Below are 19,305 nucleotides of genomic sequence, written 5' to 3'. Positions count from 1 at the left end.
TGCAAAATTTATGGAGAAACGTCAGCGTTTGTCTCCACCGCGATGAAGAACTCCGGGCCCATTCGCGGCTTGACAAGGCCTTTCAAATAGATAGGGGACTTATATGACCAGTGGGATTACGATTCAGAAAATATGCCTACAAGCGTTGTCCCTGAGAAAACCCTTCAATCCGAGTCGCACTCTCTAAAGTCGAACACCCTTTGCTGAATGGCTTCAGGGCTTCAGAAATTGACCGTGTGCACAAGCTCAGATTCAGTTGTCTTTAAGTAAATGTAACCCTCGTTCTGCTGCCAGCTATGCCTTCTCGTTCACGGCTTCTCCTCATTCTGATCTCTCTGGATTCGGCATTAAGCGCCCAAAACGCGCCAAGCCGGTTCACTTTCCCACAGTCAAGGACTCAATTCCATTCGCTGCCTCGCAGCAACCGTTGTTTGTGAATAGATCATGAAAATTTCATAAATAAAAATTACAAGGGCCGTAAGGTAAGGGTCATAATCATCACATTATAGTACAGAACGTCTCCTCGACCACTTTCGAGCCTTTCCCGCCACTACCACCTGTCCCTGAACACGATCATGGTTAGCCATTATGAAGCGACAAAATATTCAGGGCACTCTTGCCTTTCTTCCCCTTGTCCCGCTTCCGCAACCGTTTGCCCCTCCGTATACCCGAAGTGCGAGTACGAACTTCCAAGGATGGCTCTGATGTTGAGTCCGTATCTGAAGCAGGCATAGGGCTTTCCTGAACCTGAAGAAGCCTCCGGCGCTTCTTAACCCGCCTAGTGCCCTCGGACTCATCTCCCTCTCGACCACTGGAGAACCGCGTGTTTCGGCGTTTCTTCGCAACCCTCTCCTGATCTGACTCGTACACACCCCAATCGTCCTCTTCTCGGAGCGTGTCTGACGACCGAGCTCTCTTTGTTCTGCCATTGACTTCAGAGATTGTGGCATGGCCCTCCGGCGTTTCAGGTGTGTCGGGTGTGTCGGGTTCAAATAGAATTTCTGGGTGACATGATCCTTCAGCAAAACAAATTACAAAAACACTCAAGCAACGCACCAGGGTGACTGAGCCAAACCATCATATCCGTCTCTTCTCCTTTTTCCGCCGCGCCGGTGACGATATAGTGTGCACTTCCAATAGTAGTGTGATCCTGTAAGTAGCAGTGAAACGACTGTTGAGCGTCTGTTCGACCGATAGAATGTGTTCAATTTACAATAGCTTGAATGATATCCGTCCCTGTCAATGACCGGAAATTCAGAATATTCGGCACGGGGACAGAGGGGAGGAACGTACCATGGGGTAGAGTCCGAACGACTTGACACTCTGGAATCGAGGCAATTGCCACTTCCCCACATGCCGAACCCAGCAGCACATATGAATCCTTGTGAATAAATTTAGCAGGTAGTGGGACATTTCTGTCCTCTGGGATATCCAATGGAATAGTTCCGATGTAGGTCCGTTGTGAAAGGTTGTAGACATCAAATCCGTCGACAAGGTTCGAGCATACTAGGTATCGTCCCTGACTGTCGATAGCTGATCTGCCACTGTGAATCAGGTTGAGTGAATTGAAAAGGCGATGTCCATGAGAAAAAGACCCACATGCCGGCAGATTTGGGTTCAATCATCCAAGCTTGTTCGTGAGTTTTGGTATTGAAACAGCGAATTCCATCCTGAAGGTATGTAACAACCAAGAAAATGTCGGCACCTTGCCGCATGAAGTGTACAGACTGGACCTTGCTGGGCGGCTCTTCAAGATCGGGGTCTGAGTCGTCGTCTTGGCCTAGGTTGAATGAGATCATTGTGGGCGGTGGATCGCACTCGGGTGAGAAGGATAGTGGCCCCTTTTGCCCCTCTGTTAACGTTAGCCCCAACGTAAGTCGAATGGAAATGGAAAGTTAAAGGACATATTTGCGCACTTGGTCGTGTTACCACAATAGCACTATCTCCAACCCCTACAGCAAGTAAACCGTGTTCTTCGTCCACCGCGAGGGAAGTAACTTGCGCCAGTGGGTTGTGTTCGTCGCCTACAGCATTCAGATGCGGAAATGTGTACAGTGGTATCTCGTATTGTGTTCCTCCGTCCTATAAGGATTAAGGTCAGAAGACTCGGAGCGACACGCAGACATGAACGAGCAGTCGTACCAGCGGAATAAAGTCTACTCTGCACCCCGAGAGGCCAACAAACAGCCCCTTGTCGCTGGGATGCCACACCAAAGCCGTTACAGCACAGGTCGACTGCCAAATGCCTTCATAACCTAGAGCTGACTCCGTGTTGTGTATCCTCAAGACACCGTTATCGTCTCCGCTTGCCAATAGACTCCCGTTATTGGAGAACGCGGCGCAGTTGATGCTGTCGTGGTGTTTGTGCGTTAGATGGTGAACGGCGGAGTAAAACAGCATAAGTGAATAGGTTGTAGGAATAACGAAAGAAGAGGTGTAGAAAAGTGAGAAGGAAAGGAAGACTGAAGCACAAAGGAGTTCGCTCGACGCGAACGCGAAAGGTTAAACCATGAAGTCGGACAAGGCCACCGGGACAGAACAATTTTGATCACGAGATTTCCACGAGACAACATCAGTGTCCGTAGTCAAGACTAACAAAGGAGTGGAAGACCGCTGCCCAGCAGAAAAGTATAGCTTTCGGAAGACTCGAGCTTAGAGCAACTCAAACAAAACTCAACACCCAGTGTAGAGGACCCAGCATAGCATCATCGAGTGCTGCGTCAATGCTATGGATTCCTCCCAAGCCCGCCAGGGGTGTTCCAAGTGTCCCAGGGTCCCCGACTATAGTACCTTCCGTCTTTCAAGCCATGTAGCTGGCCCCTAGGGCCATCAAGCGACCGGAGCTGGTGATAAGGAGCACACTGTGGGTCCATGGTGGGCGGAATTGAGACGGAGGCTACGATCGGCAAATGCCCCCAAACCAATCTCAGATTGATTGCCTTCTCGCGGCAGCTCCCACGCGAGAACATGCCAGCCGGGTTCCCCGCTGCACCGACCAGCTTTACATTACTCGAGTTCGTCCTACAACCCGACGTGAATAAACGGTACCCACTTCAAATAATCTACAGACTTCTGCGCCTTCAATTCTTCCACCGAGTCTCTCAACGCTCTTGCAATCTCCTCATACCTTGGTCTCTTCGTCCCCGCCAAGTCTTTTACTCTGCGATAAATACCTTTCGCGACGTCCACGCCCTCAGCATCCCCAATACTCCACATACTGGCCACAACTCCAAGGTATCCAGCCACAAGCATTCCCCCAGCCAGATGCACATGCTCTTCCGGCAATGTCATATCCCCGGTAGCCGACTGGCAAGCTGAGAGATACGCAAACTCGGGGCTCCTCTGAGCAATACTCCTTTCTTCACTCTCCCCTTCGCAATCTGCAGGAAGTGGGATATACTTCATCTCTACCAACTCTCGCAACGCTAGGCCCTTCCCTTCAAACAGCAAGAGCGCGCTCTGCAGTCCGTCCGCTGGATCCTGCACGCCATGGCAAGCAAAGTGTGCCCAGTCGCACCTGGAAACCTCTCTTCTCACCTTCTCCACCGTGGCCTCCCCATTGATGAGAACCTGAGTTGTAGACTGACCCATCAGTTCGCGGATGGTCTTCACCTCCTTCTCCGTCCCTGGCAAGTCGGACTGTCCCGGCGTCTTGCTTTGGGCCACAGCGAGAATTCGGAAGGGAGCTTGTGCCTCGTTCCGCTGCTTGCGGCCTCTTGCGACCCGTAATAGCACATGGAGACTAGGAATGTACGAAGACACGAACCATTCTTGAACGCATCGCAATCTCCCTTCGGGTACCACAGTTCCCTTGTAATCACCCGCGGCATGCAGTGGGAGAAAGGCCAAAGGTCCAGAGGCGCACCAGAATAGCCGTGAGCCCTTCATAACCATCTACGAGCAGGTCAGTGCTTAGCGTACTTCTAGAGTTTGAACCGAGACTCACGGGATGATCCTTGAGGATGTGGGCAACGGGTCCAGCGACTGCGTCCCACAATCCAAGTAGAATCTTCTCCACAATGCTGTTCATATCCACACCTTTCCGCCCTTTTTGCACCAATCCCCTCGAGGTGAGGTTAGCCGTCTTGAGAACCTCCTGCAGTCTCTCCTTCCACGAGTCCAATGTCTGCAATGTGAGGCCTTCCTTCGCCAAATCAACGTGCTTCATCAAGGGCCTTGCATGACTTCTCTTCAGAAGGATTATAGCATCGCAACGATTATCAGTGGCGTTGACAAGAACGACTGGTCCGAATGTTGCTGCCTCCGCCAATCTCTCCCACCTTGCTTCGCCATCCGTCCTCGCATCCGCGAATCCGGCCATCTTCTTCATCTTCTCCCATGCCCCACGCATCTTTTGGGCTACTGCTTGATACCACCCGACGCCCACGCCCTTCTCTTTCTTCTTCCTGTCATCGGGATCTATGAGCTTGGCCAACTGCTTTTCCCTGATCACTGCCAGCCGTCCTTCCTTCCAATGCCCTTCCCACTCCTCGATCAACGCTTCAGCTTCAGCTACAGCTCCACCTTTCTCTCTTAAGCTATCCATCAGTTCGTCCCTTCGGAAGTAGTGTCTCCAAACCACACCTCTCCCTTCTTCGAACCACTCAACTGCCTTCCCCAGTTCCCCATAGACGATCGCCTGTTCAATGGCAATATACGCCATTCCTTGGATTTTCTCCAGCCGCCGGTATTGTTCGTCGATAGGGATGTCCAGGGAGGTGAGTTGTGACAAAAGGCAAATGCAATACTTGTACGCCAAGAGAATTTCCTTGTCGCCCTTCTCCCGGCCTATTCGCGCCCACCGTCCCCAGTTCCGTGCAGCCTTGAACCGGGTGATGCACAGCGCCCCCTCGGTCTCGGCAGCACCCCTTAAACACAGCAAGGCTTCTTCAAGGTCGTTATTTCCTTCCTTCGCCGTCACATCGGGACTTCTATCCCCCCACAACCATCTATACGCGTAGGCCTTTCCCAAATTCACCAGGTAGTCGCACTCCTGCGCCGTATCATGGGAGTACTTGACAGCTTCTTCCCCCGCTAAGATTGCTTCATCAAGGTTTCGATGTACTTTAAACTCGATTTTAGCGTCCGACAAGCTGACGCACCCGGGCCCATACTTGTCCAATCGCCCCTTCTCAATCTCCATGCACATCTTCCAATGCTTAGACCATGCTTTGCATTTGGCGTTCTGGAGGACCGGGTACGCCAGGTGACCACTCGATGGTTCCGGCCTCATCCTCGAGTACTCCCTGATGGCATTTTCCACATCCCGCAATGCTTGCTCCTTCTTTTGGCGCTTCTCTGCATCCGGACACCTTTTGGAGTGATCGTCGTTGTACTTGCTTCGGAGAGTGTAGGCCTCGCAGATGTCCGAGATAATGATCGGGATGCCTTGGTGTCCAGGGGGCAACAGGTTCTCTGCTTGATGAAACTGGCCTATGGCGGAATCGATATCTGCCACGTCGTCGAAGTACGTCTGGAACTTGTTCTTCAGCAATGTTCCGAACACATGTCGGGTGACGGCCTTCTGGGTATCCGAATATCCGGCTTCAATCATGAAGTTATTCACGACGTCGCCGCAATGGTAGATGGCTTGGACGAGGTCGTTCTTCTTGCCAAACAGTTGAAATTTAAGGTCGAGGGATCGAGTAAGAGCGCCGAGGTACGCCGCCCGCTCCTTCGCATAAGCTCGACGATCTTGGGCGCTTCTATTCACCGGGGAAGTCGCGTCCAGCAATTTCACCGCGTCGCCGTAATGCTTGATCGCCTTCTCCAAATCCCTCCCTTGCTCCAACCCTCCACCGATGGCATCAAAGTGCTCTTGGTACAATGCACCCAACTGGCCGCACGTTTTGTGCTTGTCGGGATATGTATCGGATTGGCAGAGTAGAAGGGCTTCGAGCCGGTTTATGGCCTTCTTCAGCCCGGAATCCTTTTCCAACTCGGAGTACATCTTCGTATAGAGGTTGAAGGACTCGCTGAATCGGATGAGATCTAACTGGAGGTAAAGAGCGCGCATTTCGGGAGAAGGTGATGGCGACATGGGCGATTTGCTGGAGGATCGTGTTTCGTATGGGGATTGCGCGATCTCGTCCTGTACAGCGGACAAGCTATCCGTCAAGTACTTCAAGATGATTTGGCCTGCAGACGTATCGACCACCTTTGCCTTTCTTTCTCCGAGAAGGGCGATATCATCGAACTGTAGCCCTTTCTGGCGGAATTGGAACTCTGCGGAAAGCGCTTCCGCCCAACTAGACGCATTACACTGCTGTTTCTGAGGTGGGATGTCGATTAAGCAGCTCTTCGCGTCGGTGAACCGGCGAAAGACCCTCGAATTTCTTTCCTTTTCCGCCCACTTCCCGGAGTGTTTGACTAGAACGAGATATTCGAGTGCAGCCGGCCCACATATAGCATGAATCAAATCTAGGTTTCGGACCACGGCTGCGTCGATTCTTGCTACCTTTGAGGTTGGTAAATGGATGAAGGCCGCCAATCCGAGAATGTTGAACCGGTAATTTCGCCTACAGTTGCAACGTTGCAGAGAGTTAGCAAGGAAGCAGCGACAAAACGCTGGGACGTACAAGAATGCGAGCCATCTTGAAACCGTGGACAGGATAGCTGCGTCCACTGGGGTGTTCTCAAATTTTGGTACTACGAGAAGGATACATTGGTGGGCATTGGAGGTCACCCAACGCAGCTGGACGTCGCCATCTGACTTCTATGTAAAATGCAATTCAACAGGCAGCTCGGATAGTTGTAAGCAGCACTACTGACAGGGGGTGCTAGACCTTCAGGGCTCCCAAATGCTCTGTTGACATTGTCAGTGAACCTTTACGACGGCATTATGTGCGAGGCTCACACTATGATGTCGACACTTTTGGTTGCTGCCTGAATAGTCCCAATGTCCTGGATAAAGGGCTCCGCGGATCCAGGTGGAGAGAGGTGCAAGGTGGAAACAGCTCGCTCGATACTGGCAACCTCGTTAATGAATGCATCGGACAGGGTCTGCAGTCGTGGGTCCTCAAAGATAGCGTTTGGTTCATGCGCTGAACTTGAAATTTCTTTTGCACGTTCCGCCAACCAGTTTCCAAACCACTTGCCCAGCTCTGTGTCGTATAGCCCTTTCTCAAGCTCTTTTTCCCGCAATTCATCATAAAGCAAGCCGCGTGGAGAGCTGTGTCGGCCGTCGGAACCGCGGGATATGAGCCAGGAGAGGATCCTCTGTGCAGATGCCGTATCCCCGCTGTCAGCATTGCTGAAACTCCACCGGAAGTCCGTAAAGACTTGTCCAACCGCCGAATCGGACTTCATGGATCCCTTCCGGGAGAATTGGTTTAGGATCCCCGAAGTGTCGACCACCCTCTTGGACTTGGATCCGGAAGCGAGGACAAATGCAAAGGGGACCTGTCCATCGGCACCCACAAAGTATCTTCCGTAGAGATTCATGATGTGCCTGCCCGCTCCGGATAAACGGGTTAGTTTGGAATCATGCAGGTAAACGATGCCGAGGAGAGGCTCGTTGCGCATATGCCTGTGCCAATGATCAGACGGTGATAGAAGTGGACGAGAGATACATACAGAGTGACAACCAGCGCAGACAGCGATGCGAATATATCGATACTGGTGCATTCTTTTCCAGGACTGGCGCTAAACTCGTCGACCGATAGCAATCTGATCTCTCGAAGTTCGCTTTTAATACTGTCACTGGGTGAGTTGAAAACGATTGGTTGAGAGAGAAGGATGTGGTCGTGGTGCTCAATAGATGCCTTTTCTTCACGGGGATCATCGTAGATGGACCGGAATGGATGTTGAGTGGCTGCTTCGCAAAACTGGTCTTGAAGTCAGAGGCTGACGGTCTCTTCACCTGAAGAAACCTACCCTCTTTCTGTCGTTGAGAGCTCCTGCTACAACTCTGTAATACATTCTTTATTTGTATACTGTATGAACGTGAGTCCGTGAGTCCACACGTACAGTATGAATCCTGTAGATCTTCCAGGTGACGACGCCATTTCTAGGACTAGAATTAAGCGCAGGTGCGGTTGGGTAGATCAACCTTCTGGAGGGCCATTGGAAAGGGTTCACATCATCTGAGTGGTACGTGCATACTGTTGTTATATTGAAGGTTCAGATGCAGTTTAAAGATCCTGCCAATTGTATAGACGATGAAGGGGGAGATTCAAGTCAGAATTGTCTTCCTCCTGGGTTCGAACCCGGGGTGCGTTGCTTGTCAACATCGTCAGAAGCAAATCGAGGTGTCGCGGCCACGTGAGGCCGTTGGTGTCGGACACTCCGGAGGCGCGGAGCCAGTCAACTGCTTGGACGTCCACCGGACGTCGACCCCAACCACCCCAGCGAAACCTATACTGTCCTGCATATAGATGCATGGTCAGAACGACCTGGAGGCTACCCCAAATCCACGAGCGATACCATCTTCTGCGGTGAAAAATGTAGAAGAAAGTCGACAGCAGCGGTTGCAGCGACAACAGTCGAGATTTCGTGATAGAGGAGGGTGCGTGTAATCCCCGGTACCAAGAACAGGCATTTTCTAAACCAAATCATAGGATATTTGTGCCCACGTCTAGAAACACATTAGCAGACATTCTTCTTGGCCGTCGGGACGCCTCACCCAAGAAACCCCGTCGAAGTCGAGGCCGTAGTGTATCTGTATCTCCTCGGAAGCCATACCACCCACCCAGCAGTCCTTCCGTAGGGAAAAGCAAGAAAAAGGCGTCTCTTTCGACCTCAAATTCCCTTAGAAAGGGAATTATCTCGACTGCTCTGAGACGTAGCCCCCGAAAGCAGAAAGCAGCGGTTCAATTTGATTCGGAGTTGAGTGAGGAGGAAGGTAAGCAAGTTTGGATTTTAAGGTTGGATGTATCTGACTCAGCGCAGAAATCATTCAAAAAGCAAAGTCAAAGGCAAAGAAAGCTCCCAAATCCAAGGCTTCTAGTGAGTTTATTACGCTGTGGCACCGGATGTCATTTCTGATTCCGTATACCATCGACAGCAACCGCCTCCAAGAAGGGGAAGGCTAAAGCGCCCGCTGAAAGTTCCGAGGACGAGAAAGTCGACAACGGGAAATGCGCATTACTAACTTCTAGTTCGAAACAGAAGGCAGCCTCTAAGTCGAAGCAGCCTACCAAATCGAAACCCAAGCCTGTGGTAGACCCAGTGGAGAACGATATCGAGCAGGAATTGGAACAGCCGCCATCCAAAACAGCCGCCTCTTCCAGAGGCAAAGCGACAAAGCCAACGAAGAAGGGGAAGGGGAGAGGCAAGGCTATACTATCCGAAATCGAAGACGAGCCGGACGAACTTCCACCTGTCAAGAAATCCACGTCCAAGGCCCGACCACGAATGGGCGATTCGGAGGACGAAGATGATCTGCAACCATTGACTTCGAAAGCCAAGGCCAAGAAGCGAAAGCTCAGCATCGTTGAAGAGGAGGAAGAAGAGCAAGGCGACCTTTTCATTGCCCAGTCAAGGGCCCGTGCCCCGTCTCCTTCAGACAGCGACGATGACAAACCTCTTTCCTCTCCCGCGCCCAAACGGCCTAAGGTCTCATCGACCACTCAAGCCTCAAGCTCTACTGTCGCTCAGAAGCCCGCCAGCGCGCATACTAAGCCTCTATCCGCAGCCAAACGAGAACAGCCTACCCCAACTAGCCCGGTGTTTCCCCCCAAGGCCAACGCTGGGAAACGCAAACTAGATGCAACTTCGAAGGTCGTGGACGTCCCAGACTCCAAAGCTAAGAAACCCAAGACGGGAAAAACAACTAATTCTCGGCCTACACCACTACCTCTGCAGGAAATTCATCCCAGCGAGAACGATTCCGACACAGAAATTATTCCGCTACACAAGAAGCCTACAAAATCTAAGCCACCAAACAAGAAAGCTGAATCGAAACGGTCTGCTCTTCCATTCTTCCACATCGTCTGGTCGGGCCTGACGCTGTTCACAGCTCCTCCAAGTCGAAGCAGAAGAAAGAGAACACCCCGATATCTGACGTTGCAGACTATATCATTCCTGTCAAATCTGAGAGTAACAAGGTACCTTTAACCTATTTTGTTTGCCTCTGCCATGAGTCTAACCTCTTTCGCAGGGAACCGGGAAGCGAAAGAAGGCCATCACAGGCCCCCGCAAAAGCGCGGTCGTCAGAATCCAGCAACCCATTCCACCCATCGAAGACAATGATCCAGATCCTATTGATTTCCTCTCGTAGCGCCATATTCCACCTACACGACCTGTTCCTGGCTTCTTCATGGACCTTCCCCGTTAGCATTGATATGAACGTTCCTTCACTTACACCGTTTGTTGTGTATCTTCATCACCATGTGCTTCAGTCCTTTCGCTGTCTTGTTACCTTGTTCTCGCCAACATTCTCACCGCATCTTTTCATTATCCGTTTCCGCTCCACATCTTCAACGTTCATCCCTCGAGTTTTTATTGTTGCCTCCCTTCGCTGTCGTAATGCATTCAAGCGATATGTACAAATGTAATGAACACTGTAAGTTCTTGCGCGAGAGGCTGAACCATGCGGCATTGACATCCGTTCTACAGAATCGCCTCGGCAATCTCCAGTTCATCGCAGATGATTCATCCTTTTCTAGGGTTTTATTATTCTCCACAAAGAGTTTTTCTCGGATTCGAGCGTCGGACACCGACGTCCGGTTTCAACGCGAATGCTGTAACTATTACTACGGGCCAGCAGATGACGGAAGTAAGCGATAGGCTAAGGTGACGAATCCAACAGCACGACATAGCACGATTAAGGAAGTGGGAGTGAGAAGAACACACATTACGTACTAGTAGAAAACAGTATACTACATTTCGTCCAGACCGCCCTCTATTGAGTGAATCCCTCCCGGTAGTCGGAGCAGTAATGACTACGTCGAAACTCGCAATGTACACAGACTTGACACAGGGCATTAGCTATATCCCAGGCAGCCCTACGTGCCGTCGTCGAGGATCCATCGTTATTGAATACATATCACCACACCCCATCGGATCTTCATCCCTCCACGCACTAGGAATATGAGGGAGCACTTCATCCTCTGGCGGTGGGGATCGCGGTAGTGGCGAACTGGCATTACTTCCCCCATGTGCATCACCATTCTGGTGGTGGTAACTCCGATAATGTGACGAAGGCTGCCCCTTCATTTCATCGTCTTCGAACCTGGGCGAGGGACCAGATCGAGAGGAGGATGGCCCGGCTTCCGGTTCATTACCGTCTTCTCGCCCATCTCCATTCCTGAAGGCTCGTCTCTGTTCCTCATCGCCCGCCACGCTTCCGTCGGCGTCCACATCCGAGTCTTCCTCCATATCCATGGCCTCCTCGACTGACATCGGCACCTCTCCCCCGCCATTTATCGATCCATCACCACCATCCAGACTATTCGGAGTTTGTGTATGCGTCGAGCTAGATGCGCCCGTCTGCTCTGTCGTAGCCCTGGAGGACTGCGAAGAGTATTTCCCTGCCTTCTCCAGTTTCCGAAGGACTTTGGCAATATAATCCTTCGAAAACTTCTTGATCTTGGCCACCTTCTCCTCCGAGAGTGACTCCAGACGGCCTTCCTTGTAACTGGAAGACTTTTTCTCCTTCTCAGTGATGACTTGGGTAAGCTAGAAGAACGTCAGTAAGTCATCAACAAAGGAAAAAGAGAAGACACCGCCACACACCTCCTTGGCATACTTCTTGAAGTAGTCCTTCTGCAAACCCCTTGCATACTTGGACATAGATTTCACAACCACAGCTCCGATCAGTTTCATCAGCCTCTTCTCCTTCAGTGCCTCCTTCTCCTCAGGCGTCATGGCCTTCTTCGCAGCAGCCCTCGCCTTCCTCCGGGCGGCCTTCTCCGCAGCAGCAGCCTCAGCTTTAGCTTTCGCCTCTGCCTCCTCTGCCTTCCTCTTCTCCTCTGCAGCGACTGTTTCCGTTGCATTGGCGATGATAGCCTTGAGCATCTCCTGCATCTTCGACGAGGTATCCACCGAGGGCTTTTGCGGCTGAGGTGGGAACGGGTCGTATAGGTCCTTGACAAGCCCTCTTTGATGCTCCCGGAACTGGCGCTGCTGTTTCTCCCTTTCTAACTGCTGAGCTCTGATTCGTACCCACCGAAGTTTCTGCTCCTCCTCTTGCCGTCGACGTTTGATCTGTTCCTCATAAGGATCGAGGGTTGGGGTGTCTGGCTTATCCTTCGAGGGACCGTCATCCTGACGCAGGGATTAAGCAGAAAGCCTTTCGATGTAGAAGATGCAACAATTACCTGGGGAAGAGCTCGCTTAGGTATCCGGTTGTAGAGGGGCAGAGATTGCCAGTGTTCCATAAGCTAGCAACGCGATGGATAAGAGGACTGTCCCTTCTCATTGAAATAATAACATACCTTCTTCGCCAATGCTTGTAAGGACTCCCGTTCTGAAGTAGCATGCCCTTCCACAGAGGTCATAATTTGAGAGTCGTCGACCTTGTTTCGATTCAAAAGTGGCCACGATTCCAAACACTGCAGCACAAGTTCCACGAGATCGAGGTCTGCGACATAGTCCTCCAAGACGTTCTTCATAACGCTGTAACCACGAAGGCGCATGATTTGACGCAAAGCGGCTTGGTCGTCGGTGATCTATACCAGGTTGTCAGAATCTCGTGCTAACCGGGAAATAAAAGCCTGACCTTGATACGAGTAAGGAGCTTGTACAGCACCTTGCGGTTGGATGTTTGTCGGATAGCCTGAACCACCTTGGGTACCTCCTTTTCGACGATAGGTTTGACAGAAGGCTGTTGAAGTGGATTGAACAACCGTTCTTCTGACTAAGGGACGGACTGGAACGTACCATGAAGTCGGGGTCGTCGATCTTCTTCCCCTTCTTCTTTTTGGTCCCCTTCAACGCCGCAACATCGTCCTCGTCGGTGATACCAAGAGCTAAATGTCGACAATTAGTGTACCATTGAGTGTAAGGGAGTCTTTGACACGAACCGTCCAGGTAGAGGTCGTCCATCGTGGCCACATCGGTCTGCGTCTTTCCTCCGATAAACCCTATACAATTGGGCTCCCCGCAGTAACATGTCTGTGCTTGATGACTGGAAAGTCGTTAATTTGGTGAATTGAGCCCGTTTCCTTCAACGCACAGAAGACCACGCACCCATAACGATCCACATTGTAGTTGAACGTCAACTCCTCATGCTTCCTAATTAGGCGTTTTGAGAAAATGCCCATCCGCACATGGTCTCCGACCGTCCATTTGGCGACATAGCAATTGGGATTGCAGCTGTGGTTGGCGAAACGACCAATACCGCCCGATTTCGTGGCATCGATGAACTACGAGTGAACGATTCAGAAGGCGAGCACCAGGATTCCCGAAATCCCACGCACCTCGTCCTTCTGCAGCATCATGAAATAAAAGTGTTGAATTCCCTCCTCGGCGTACTCCCGCATGCGTTTCTTGAAGCTATTTGGGCTAACCACGTCCCCTACATACTCATAAATAAAAGAATCCCTTGAACGGGGATGAGAAAGGGTCGCTGGAGGTGGGGATGCAGAAATACGTACTTGGGTATATCATCCTCAGCCCGTAGTCCATAGCCCTTCTTCTCCGTCAAAACGATCTCAATGTTCGCATATTGTCGTTTTTGAAATCTAGGGGAAGGTTTTAATTCAAATTTGAATGGCTGCTCGGAGAGGGTTCAACCCACCGCTGGTTCTGACAATGCGAACGACAACGACAATCCTCAGGGAGACATTCAACTTGAGTAAGGCGGTTAATGCAGTCGGAATACGGGCCACAAGCATTGTCTTCGTTGTCGACACCTGAGAAGTCAATCGAGAGGGTCAGTTTCGCAGTCCCTTGAAAAGGGTATACATGGAGCAAACGTCTTAAGGACGCTCTACAACGATGTTGAGGTATTCACCGGGTTCGTAGACGCAGTCACACGTCATGCTCTCCATTACCTCCCTGGAGCGACCCAGGGACTTGAACTGATAGTTGTTAAAGGGTATCTCGTTGAACGTTTTCAGGGCATCTTCTCTGGCTATTGGAAGGTCTCCAATGAGCTGTGGACCGGGAGTAGATGCCTTCTGCGGCTTCGACGACGTAGCCGTGGGCGAAGACGACTTGGAGGACTCATTGGGCGACCCATTGAGTGAACTGGAGGAGTCGGACTTCTCGCCCTTCATGTCAAGGTCGGCGAGCGAGGTTGACGGTGGGACCAGCGAATCTTCCGTCTTCAGGTTCAAGTCCGGTTTTACATCGACGGACATAGGTTCCCCCTCCAAACCTGGTTGCACGGTATCCAAAGCCATATTTGTGTCTGTGGCGAGAGTGTCTGAGGACACCGGATAGTTGTCTGTGGCAGCAGCGGACATGGCAAGTGGCAGTCTCGCGCAAAGATTGTCTCTGTCTGCCGTCGAGCAAGACTAAATGGGCGACACAATGAACCTATAAAAGTCAGTGCATGTACCGGTAGGCGACGACCGCGATGAAGAGAACGTCAACGACAATGAAGCTGTTCGAGTCGTGAGTGCTGTGATCACCGTTGATGGCGTCGGTGCCAAAACAAAACCAATACTTTCCGCCTCCGCCTCCGACGTCCACCATTCCTGACTCACCGACAAGACCCATTTCTGCATCGTCCACGGCCAGAATACGACGTTCATTCGATCTAAAATTCGTCTAGTTTCGGTTCGAAAATGTCGACAAACAAATCCAGTTCCAAAAAACGAAAGCGCGACGCGAGCCCAAGCTCGACCCTGACCTTTGAGCTATCATCGTCCAAACAGACCAAAGGAGGACCCTTCCTAGGTGTGCATCTTGTTCCCATCGTACTCGGAAATGCCTAAATTTGTCCAGTTAATTATCCGGTGGTAAAGGCTCCTGAAAAGACGGCCTTCAACTGCTATGCGAACAAGAAGCAGAAAACTTCCGGAGACGCTGAAGATGAGCGTCAAAATGATATTCTGCTCGCTGGGGAGACAGAAACTGTCGAATTCATGACCAACGAGGACGAGACATATCGAGTGGCTCAGGGCGGTTGTCAGTAAGCATGGTTTTATACTCCCGCCGTTTCTAATCTACATCTGGACTGTTTCTCTAGTTATTTCATCGCACTACACAACAAGAAAACGGGGAAAGTGGCTGTTCTACCCCAATCAACGTCTCCACATATCCTCGTTCACACCGTAAAGGCCCTCAAATCTATCGCCCCTGCCCCTGCACCCTCGAAAACCCAATTCCGAGAGGCCAAAAACGCCCTGGGAGAGACGTTTGGAACCAAAAAGGCTAAAGCAGCCATCCGTGCTCAAGAACGGAATCATGTCGATGTTGGCGCGATGGAAGGCGTCATGGGCTACGTTATGGACAGTATCGACAAGGGCGCTGAAGGTTTAATGACCACCGGTAAGCCTAATTATCTTTACTCCAGGATTCAAGCAAGTAACATTATTGTCCAGAGGAGGCAAAGGTTGCATCCGATACGAATAGGCTTATCCCACCGTTCTCAACTGAAGCGACCTCACCGGACGACATCTATCCTCTCTACAGCATCATTCCTGAAGCAGAGTGGAAAGCACTATCAATCAGCGCACTTGATTCTACGAAGAACGAGAAGGAACGACTTGCTTTGCTTCCTTACCGTTACTCTGAATGGCTCAGGCAACACTTGCGTAACTCGGGAACTGCTGAGTCCCCTAAAACCAGGAAAAGGAATCTGTAAGTACTCCCTTCTCCCGCTGTCAAGCGGACTCAAAATTGTTTTCAGGAAAATCTTGCTTTACATCTCCGCTATGCTCGCCTTCCGTCAGGCAACTTCTCGAAAAGAAATCAATAAAGATCAGATCTATGAAAAGCTAGCACCTTTACCTAGCATCGTCGCCGATAGCTTGCTTTCCCGGTTCACGGAAGTTGCCAGAGGATCCACTTCGTGAGTTTTCCATTTATCCAATCTTGGCCGCACCACTAACCTCATGTCCTTAGATACCAGTCCACTTCAACTACCAAAACAAATTTGTTGACTCACATTTTCGCTCTCTGCCTCAAAGTTGACCAATTTGCCACGGACACAGAGATGCTCGCTCAAGATCTAAGCATGAAGACCGCAGAGTAAGCGGAATTGTCCAATCCGTATCTTGTCGGTTACTTATTCCTCGGCTCATCCAGGGTCAACCAACTCTTCAGATCCCTGGGTAAGTTCTCCTTGGCCGCTGCTTTCTCGATAGAAGGGCTTACGTCGGTTTCAGGTTGCAAGATGGTTAAACTGGGCGACCGGGAACGCACCAGACTCGGGTTGTCTGACGAATCCGCCGAGAAAAAACGCGCCGTTCTCACTGCGCCAGTCGAATTCCCAAAGCCTCGACTAAGGCGGAAAACCTAGGCCCGTCCGTCGATAAACTCGCCAGACTTGCTTCCAAAAGCTTCGACCTAGGCACCCAGAGGCCACACCGTGGTCAGATTACCATTGATATCAAACAGTTTTAAACTATGCCCTATTCCGCCGGCGGACAGTCAACGCCAAAATTTGAACAGCAGTCTATTCTGCCGCGAACTCGAGGCATTTTCTTACGTCTCGATTTGTCCAGTGGTCGACTCGTGGGCTTCCCAGCGGTGTTCATTCTGTACTCTTCGGGCTCAAATGACATACATTGTTGCACTGCGCACCCTTCCTATCCATATCGCATCAACCGGAGGTGCTGAAATTGGACAAACGGTTTCCATCCCATATTCCCAAGGATACTTTACAGCAGGTTCTTGCTGCGCAAAGACGTTTTTCACCAGAAATATTCGCGAGGCTAAAGTCAATACACCTGCCGCTTCCGAAGGGAATTCCGAGAATGTGATCGAGCGCAGGGCGGAGGTTTCGCTGAGTGACGACCAGAATCAAGTTGTCTTGGCAGGTCCACTACCGTACGTATTAGATGGCTAAAGTAGGAGGATAGTGAGGACTCGTGTTTGGTGACGAAAGCAATAATGACGCTAAAGTTATTAAAGAGTAAGGTTAGATAAAATAACAAAACAGATCGCGAACGAATAGAAGGCATGGTAGAAGGGACGGCGATCATAGTGATGTCGAAAGGGGCAGGACATGAGGTGCTAGTTCGGATGGGCCACATAATGGATATGGGATGGGCATAGTGGACATAGTGGGCAGTCGGGGTGTCCTCGAAGCTGCTGCGACGAGCGCCGGACTCGCGTGGCCTTCACACTCGCAAAATGTCGGATTTACATGTCTTCAGCGACTCCAATCCGCCTCCTTCACGCATCTCCTTGTACCGTGTGCCGTCTACGAGACTCTCAAGGGTTTTTCAGAAGCGTCCAAATGGATAGCGGGCTTCTTCGCCCAAAAGAGAAGTCTGCTAGCAATCCACGACCGAGTAGCGGACAAGATACCTATTTTAAGGTCGCATTAAGTTATAAGCGAACTGGTGTGAGGAGCAATTTGAAACAACGAAAACATACCCCGCGGGATAGCGATGGCTTTGAGGAGGGCGCGAATGATCGCGAGGCGCTTGGCAGACGTGGCTTTGGCGACCTGAGGAAGTGCGGAGGGGCAGCACGAAGCCTTGGAACAGTATTGGAGGCAAGCCGTGCACCAGGTACGGTGATAGCCGTCGTCCTTGACGTGGATAGAGCCAGAGTTGGGCTGCTTTTCATCGCTGGTGCAACCGCATCGAATCAAGACGTGGGCCCGGTTGTCATGAGCGCAGCGGCAAGAGATGGAGGTCACAGAGGTGGTCATTTCGAGTGATTAGAGGGGGTGCGGAGTATCGCTGGCTTGGTGTAGTTGGACTTGACTTGAAGGGTGGAGTATTGCAGGCGAGGATCCTCTTTATACGACAGTTTCAAGAAGAGCACGGAGTCTTTTAGATAAACAGGCGCGTCTATTTCCGCTTTGCAGATGCTGTATCTGCTCCAGAGCCTGCGGGCATGGTAGAAGGCTCCAATCGTCCAGCAAGCATAACGCTATCGGACGCTTCGCAAGCCATCGTCGGAGGTTGGTCAACTTCAGCATGCAAGAACCCACAATCCGGGCCTCGGCACTAGTCCAGGGAATCGAGTGACTGTTTCCTCGATACTGATAGACTGTTGGAAAGGCGGGGATCAGACCACGAGTTTACCCAAGGAGGCGAAACTCGAAAAAGAAAGCGGACATTACACAACCCACCCAAAAGCGGGCGGGACATTGGAGATTCAACTTCCTCTGGAAACACCCGTTGCGAGATTCAATTAGCATGAGCGATACTCGAGAAGAAACGAGGGCGGAGCATACCTGGAAAAGTAAATTCAAAGCATGCCCATGACCCACCTGTCGCTTTCCTTGGGCGAGGACTCGGATAGCTCCATCGAACCCTGGAGTTCGGTGCGGATATAGCATACAAGGAATTTTTTCAAGGACAGCGGCATTGAAGAGTACTGAAGAGCGTACTAGTCCCCGTTGACTTGAAGTTTCCATTATGCCCTTTCGGATTTATTCCCGAATTTTATGCGTTCTGCTGTTTGTATGAGCCGTATAAATGAAGAACGCCGATCACAGCACTTACTCTGACCTTTGAGTAGCGGAGCGCGAAATATGTCGACGTGACCAATGAACTACATACTAGATGTAAGGTTCGATGAGGCTTTGCGGCGCTCTGCATCTGAGTGTATACGTACTTTTGTTCATATCCGCGAACAATGGATGTCCGAACAGCCTTGGTTTGGGACACAATAGGTTGGACTCCCGGTTGGGGCAGGCTCGCAAAATCCGTGAACATGTGTGAGCCCGGATGACGAATGGGGAAACGCGCATCGGATTCTTGCGTCGGATCGCCGCCCCTCTTCCCTTCTCTTCATGCGTTCTCGACCAAGCATGCAGACAAAGAAAACCTAGAAAGGAGCGGGTCAACCCAGGAAAGCGTTCAGGTGTGAGAAGCATGAGCTTTCGTCGAATGATTACACAACCGAGTGACAATGAAGTACGTACACATTGCAACCGTACTCGTGGTACGATACATTAAACACCGTACCGAGCCCAACTACCCAAGAACCTGAATCAGGGAAGGAGCATTCAGCCGCCATCGATTATCTTTCTTCCTACATTTCAGGCTCCTTTGGTTTCTCAAAGCCTTCCTGGGTTTTCACGAGAACAGCCTTCCAGTTCGCCAGACGGAGCACCAGAGCGTCCCACCCCAGGAGAATGACGCACTCTCTGATCGTATGAGAGGCTGAGTGCAAGCCATCTCAACAACATTTCCGCCCCTTAGCATGAGGTCTCCACGGTACTGGACCACTAGGAGTGGGCGCAAAAACCCGACCTCCTATGCCATGACCTGGTGGTGGGCCACAGGC

General features: G+C 51.1%; 7 protein-coding genes across 7 annotated transcripts; 2 read left to right on the top strand and 5 right to left on the bottom strand.

The window, feature by feature from the left end:
• Positions 1–579: 579 nt before the first annotated feature.
• Positions 580–1,799, bottom strand: CC1G_09127 (hypothetical protein; the record flags this gene model as incomplete). The annotated part of the gene is made up of 5 exons (XM_001834118.2): positions 580–1,016; positions 1,057–1,150; positions 1,214–1,236; positions 1,294–1,544; positions 1,600–1,799. 5 exons carry the CDS (start codon positions 1,797–1,799, stop codon positions 580–582), a joined length of 1,005 nt encoding a protein of 334 aa, XP_001834170.2.
• Positions 1,800–3,021: 1,222 nt separating this feature from the next.
• On the bottom strand, positions 3,022–8,006 carry CC1G_09126 (hypothetical protein; the record flags this gene model as incomplete). The annotated part of the gene is made up of 7 exons (XM_001834117.2): positions 3,022–3,480; positions 3,538–3,894; positions 3,947–6,518; positions 6,857–7,528; positions 7,576–7,826; positions 7,876–7,909; positions 7,969–8,006. The coding sequence occupies 7 exons, from the start codon at positions 8,004–8,006 to the stop codon at positions 3,022–3,024; spliced, it is 4,383 nt and encodes a 1,460-aa protein (XP_001834169.2).
• Positions 8,007–8,375: 369 nt separating this feature from the next.
• Positions 8,376–10,219, top strand: CC1G_09125 (hypothetical protein; the record flags this gene model as incomplete). Its single annotated transcript, XM_001834116.2, has 6 exons — positions 8,376–8,506; positions 8,559–8,842; positions 8,890–8,946; positions 9,005–9,905; positions 9,959–10,046; positions 10,100–10,219. The coding sequence occupies 6 exons, from the start codon at positions 8,376–8,378 to the stop codon at positions 10,217–10,219; spliced, it is 1,581 nt and encodes a 526-aa protein (XP_001834168.2).
• A 934-nt stretch (positions 10,220–11,153) lies between these two features.
• On the bottom strand, positions 11,154–14,351 carry CC1G_09124 (histone-lysine N-methyltransferase; the record flags this gene model as incomplete). The annotated part of the gene is made up of 14 exons (XM_001834115.2): positions 11,154–11,173; positions 11,226–11,619; positions 11,677–12,207; positions 12,261–12,323; positions 12,378–12,611; positions 12,662–12,766; positions 12,823–12,911; positions 12,966–13,069; positions 13,132–13,307; positions 13,362–13,485; positions 13,539–13,625; positions 13,682–13,796; positions 13,849–13,873; positions 13,938–14,351. The coding sequence occupies 14 exons, from the start codon at positions 14,349–14,351 to the stop codon at positions 11,154–11,156; spliced, it is 2,481 nt and encodes an 826-aa protein (XP_001834167.2).
• A 324-nt stretch (positions 14,352–14,675) lies between these two features.
• CC1G_09123 (Rpa49 subunit specific to nuclear RNA polymerase I) lies at positions 14,676–16,354 on the top strand (the record flags this gene model as incomplete). The annotated part of the gene is made up of 8 exons (XM_001834114.1): positions 14,676–14,787; positions 14,836–15,022; positions 15,080–15,381; positions 15,435–15,693; positions 15,743–15,904; positions 15,958–16,083; positions 16,141–16,166; positions 16,221–16,354. 8 exons carry the CDS (start codon positions 14,676–14,678, stop codon positions 16,352–16,354), a joined length of 1,308 nt encoding a protein of 435 aa, XP_001834166.1.
• A 491-nt stretch (positions 16,355–16,845) lies between these two features.
• On the bottom strand, positions 16,846–17,716 carry CC1G_09122 (hypothetical protein; the record flags this gene model as incomplete). The annotated part of the gene is made up of 2 exons (XM_001834113.2): positions 16,846–17,367; positions 17,437–17,716. 2 exons carry the CDS (start codon positions 17,714–17,716, stop codon positions 17,261–17,263), a joined length of 387 nt encoding a protein of 128 aa, XP_001834165.1. The 3' UTR covers positions 16,846–17,260.
• A 266-nt stretch (positions 17,717–17,982) lies between these two features.
• CC1G_09121 (hypothetical protein) lies at positions 17,983–19,207 on the bottom strand (the record flags this gene model as incomplete). Its single annotated transcript, XM_001834112.2, has 6 exons — positions 17,983–18,060; positions 18,143–18,178; positions 18,284–18,390; positions 18,631–18,843; positions 18,941–18,992; positions 19,163–19,207. 6 exons carry the CDS (start codon positions 19,205–19,207, stop codon positions 17,983–17,985), a joined length of 531 nt encoding a protein of 176 aa, XP_001834164.2.
• Positions 19,208–19,305: the final 98 nt, after the last annotated feature.

The sequence above is a fragment of the Coprinopsis cinerea genome, assembly GCF_000182895.1.
Source record: "Coprinopsis cinerea okayama7#130 chromosome 10 map unlocalized cont3.10, whole genome shotgun sequence".
In the NCBI taxonomy this organism is placed as follows: Eukaryota; Fungi; Basidiomycota; class Agaricomycetes; order Agaricales; family Psathyrellaceae; genus Coprinopsis; species Coprinopsis cinerea.
Note: the sequence above shows the minus strand (reverse complement) of the source record. Positions and strands in the feature narration are given on the sequence as shown.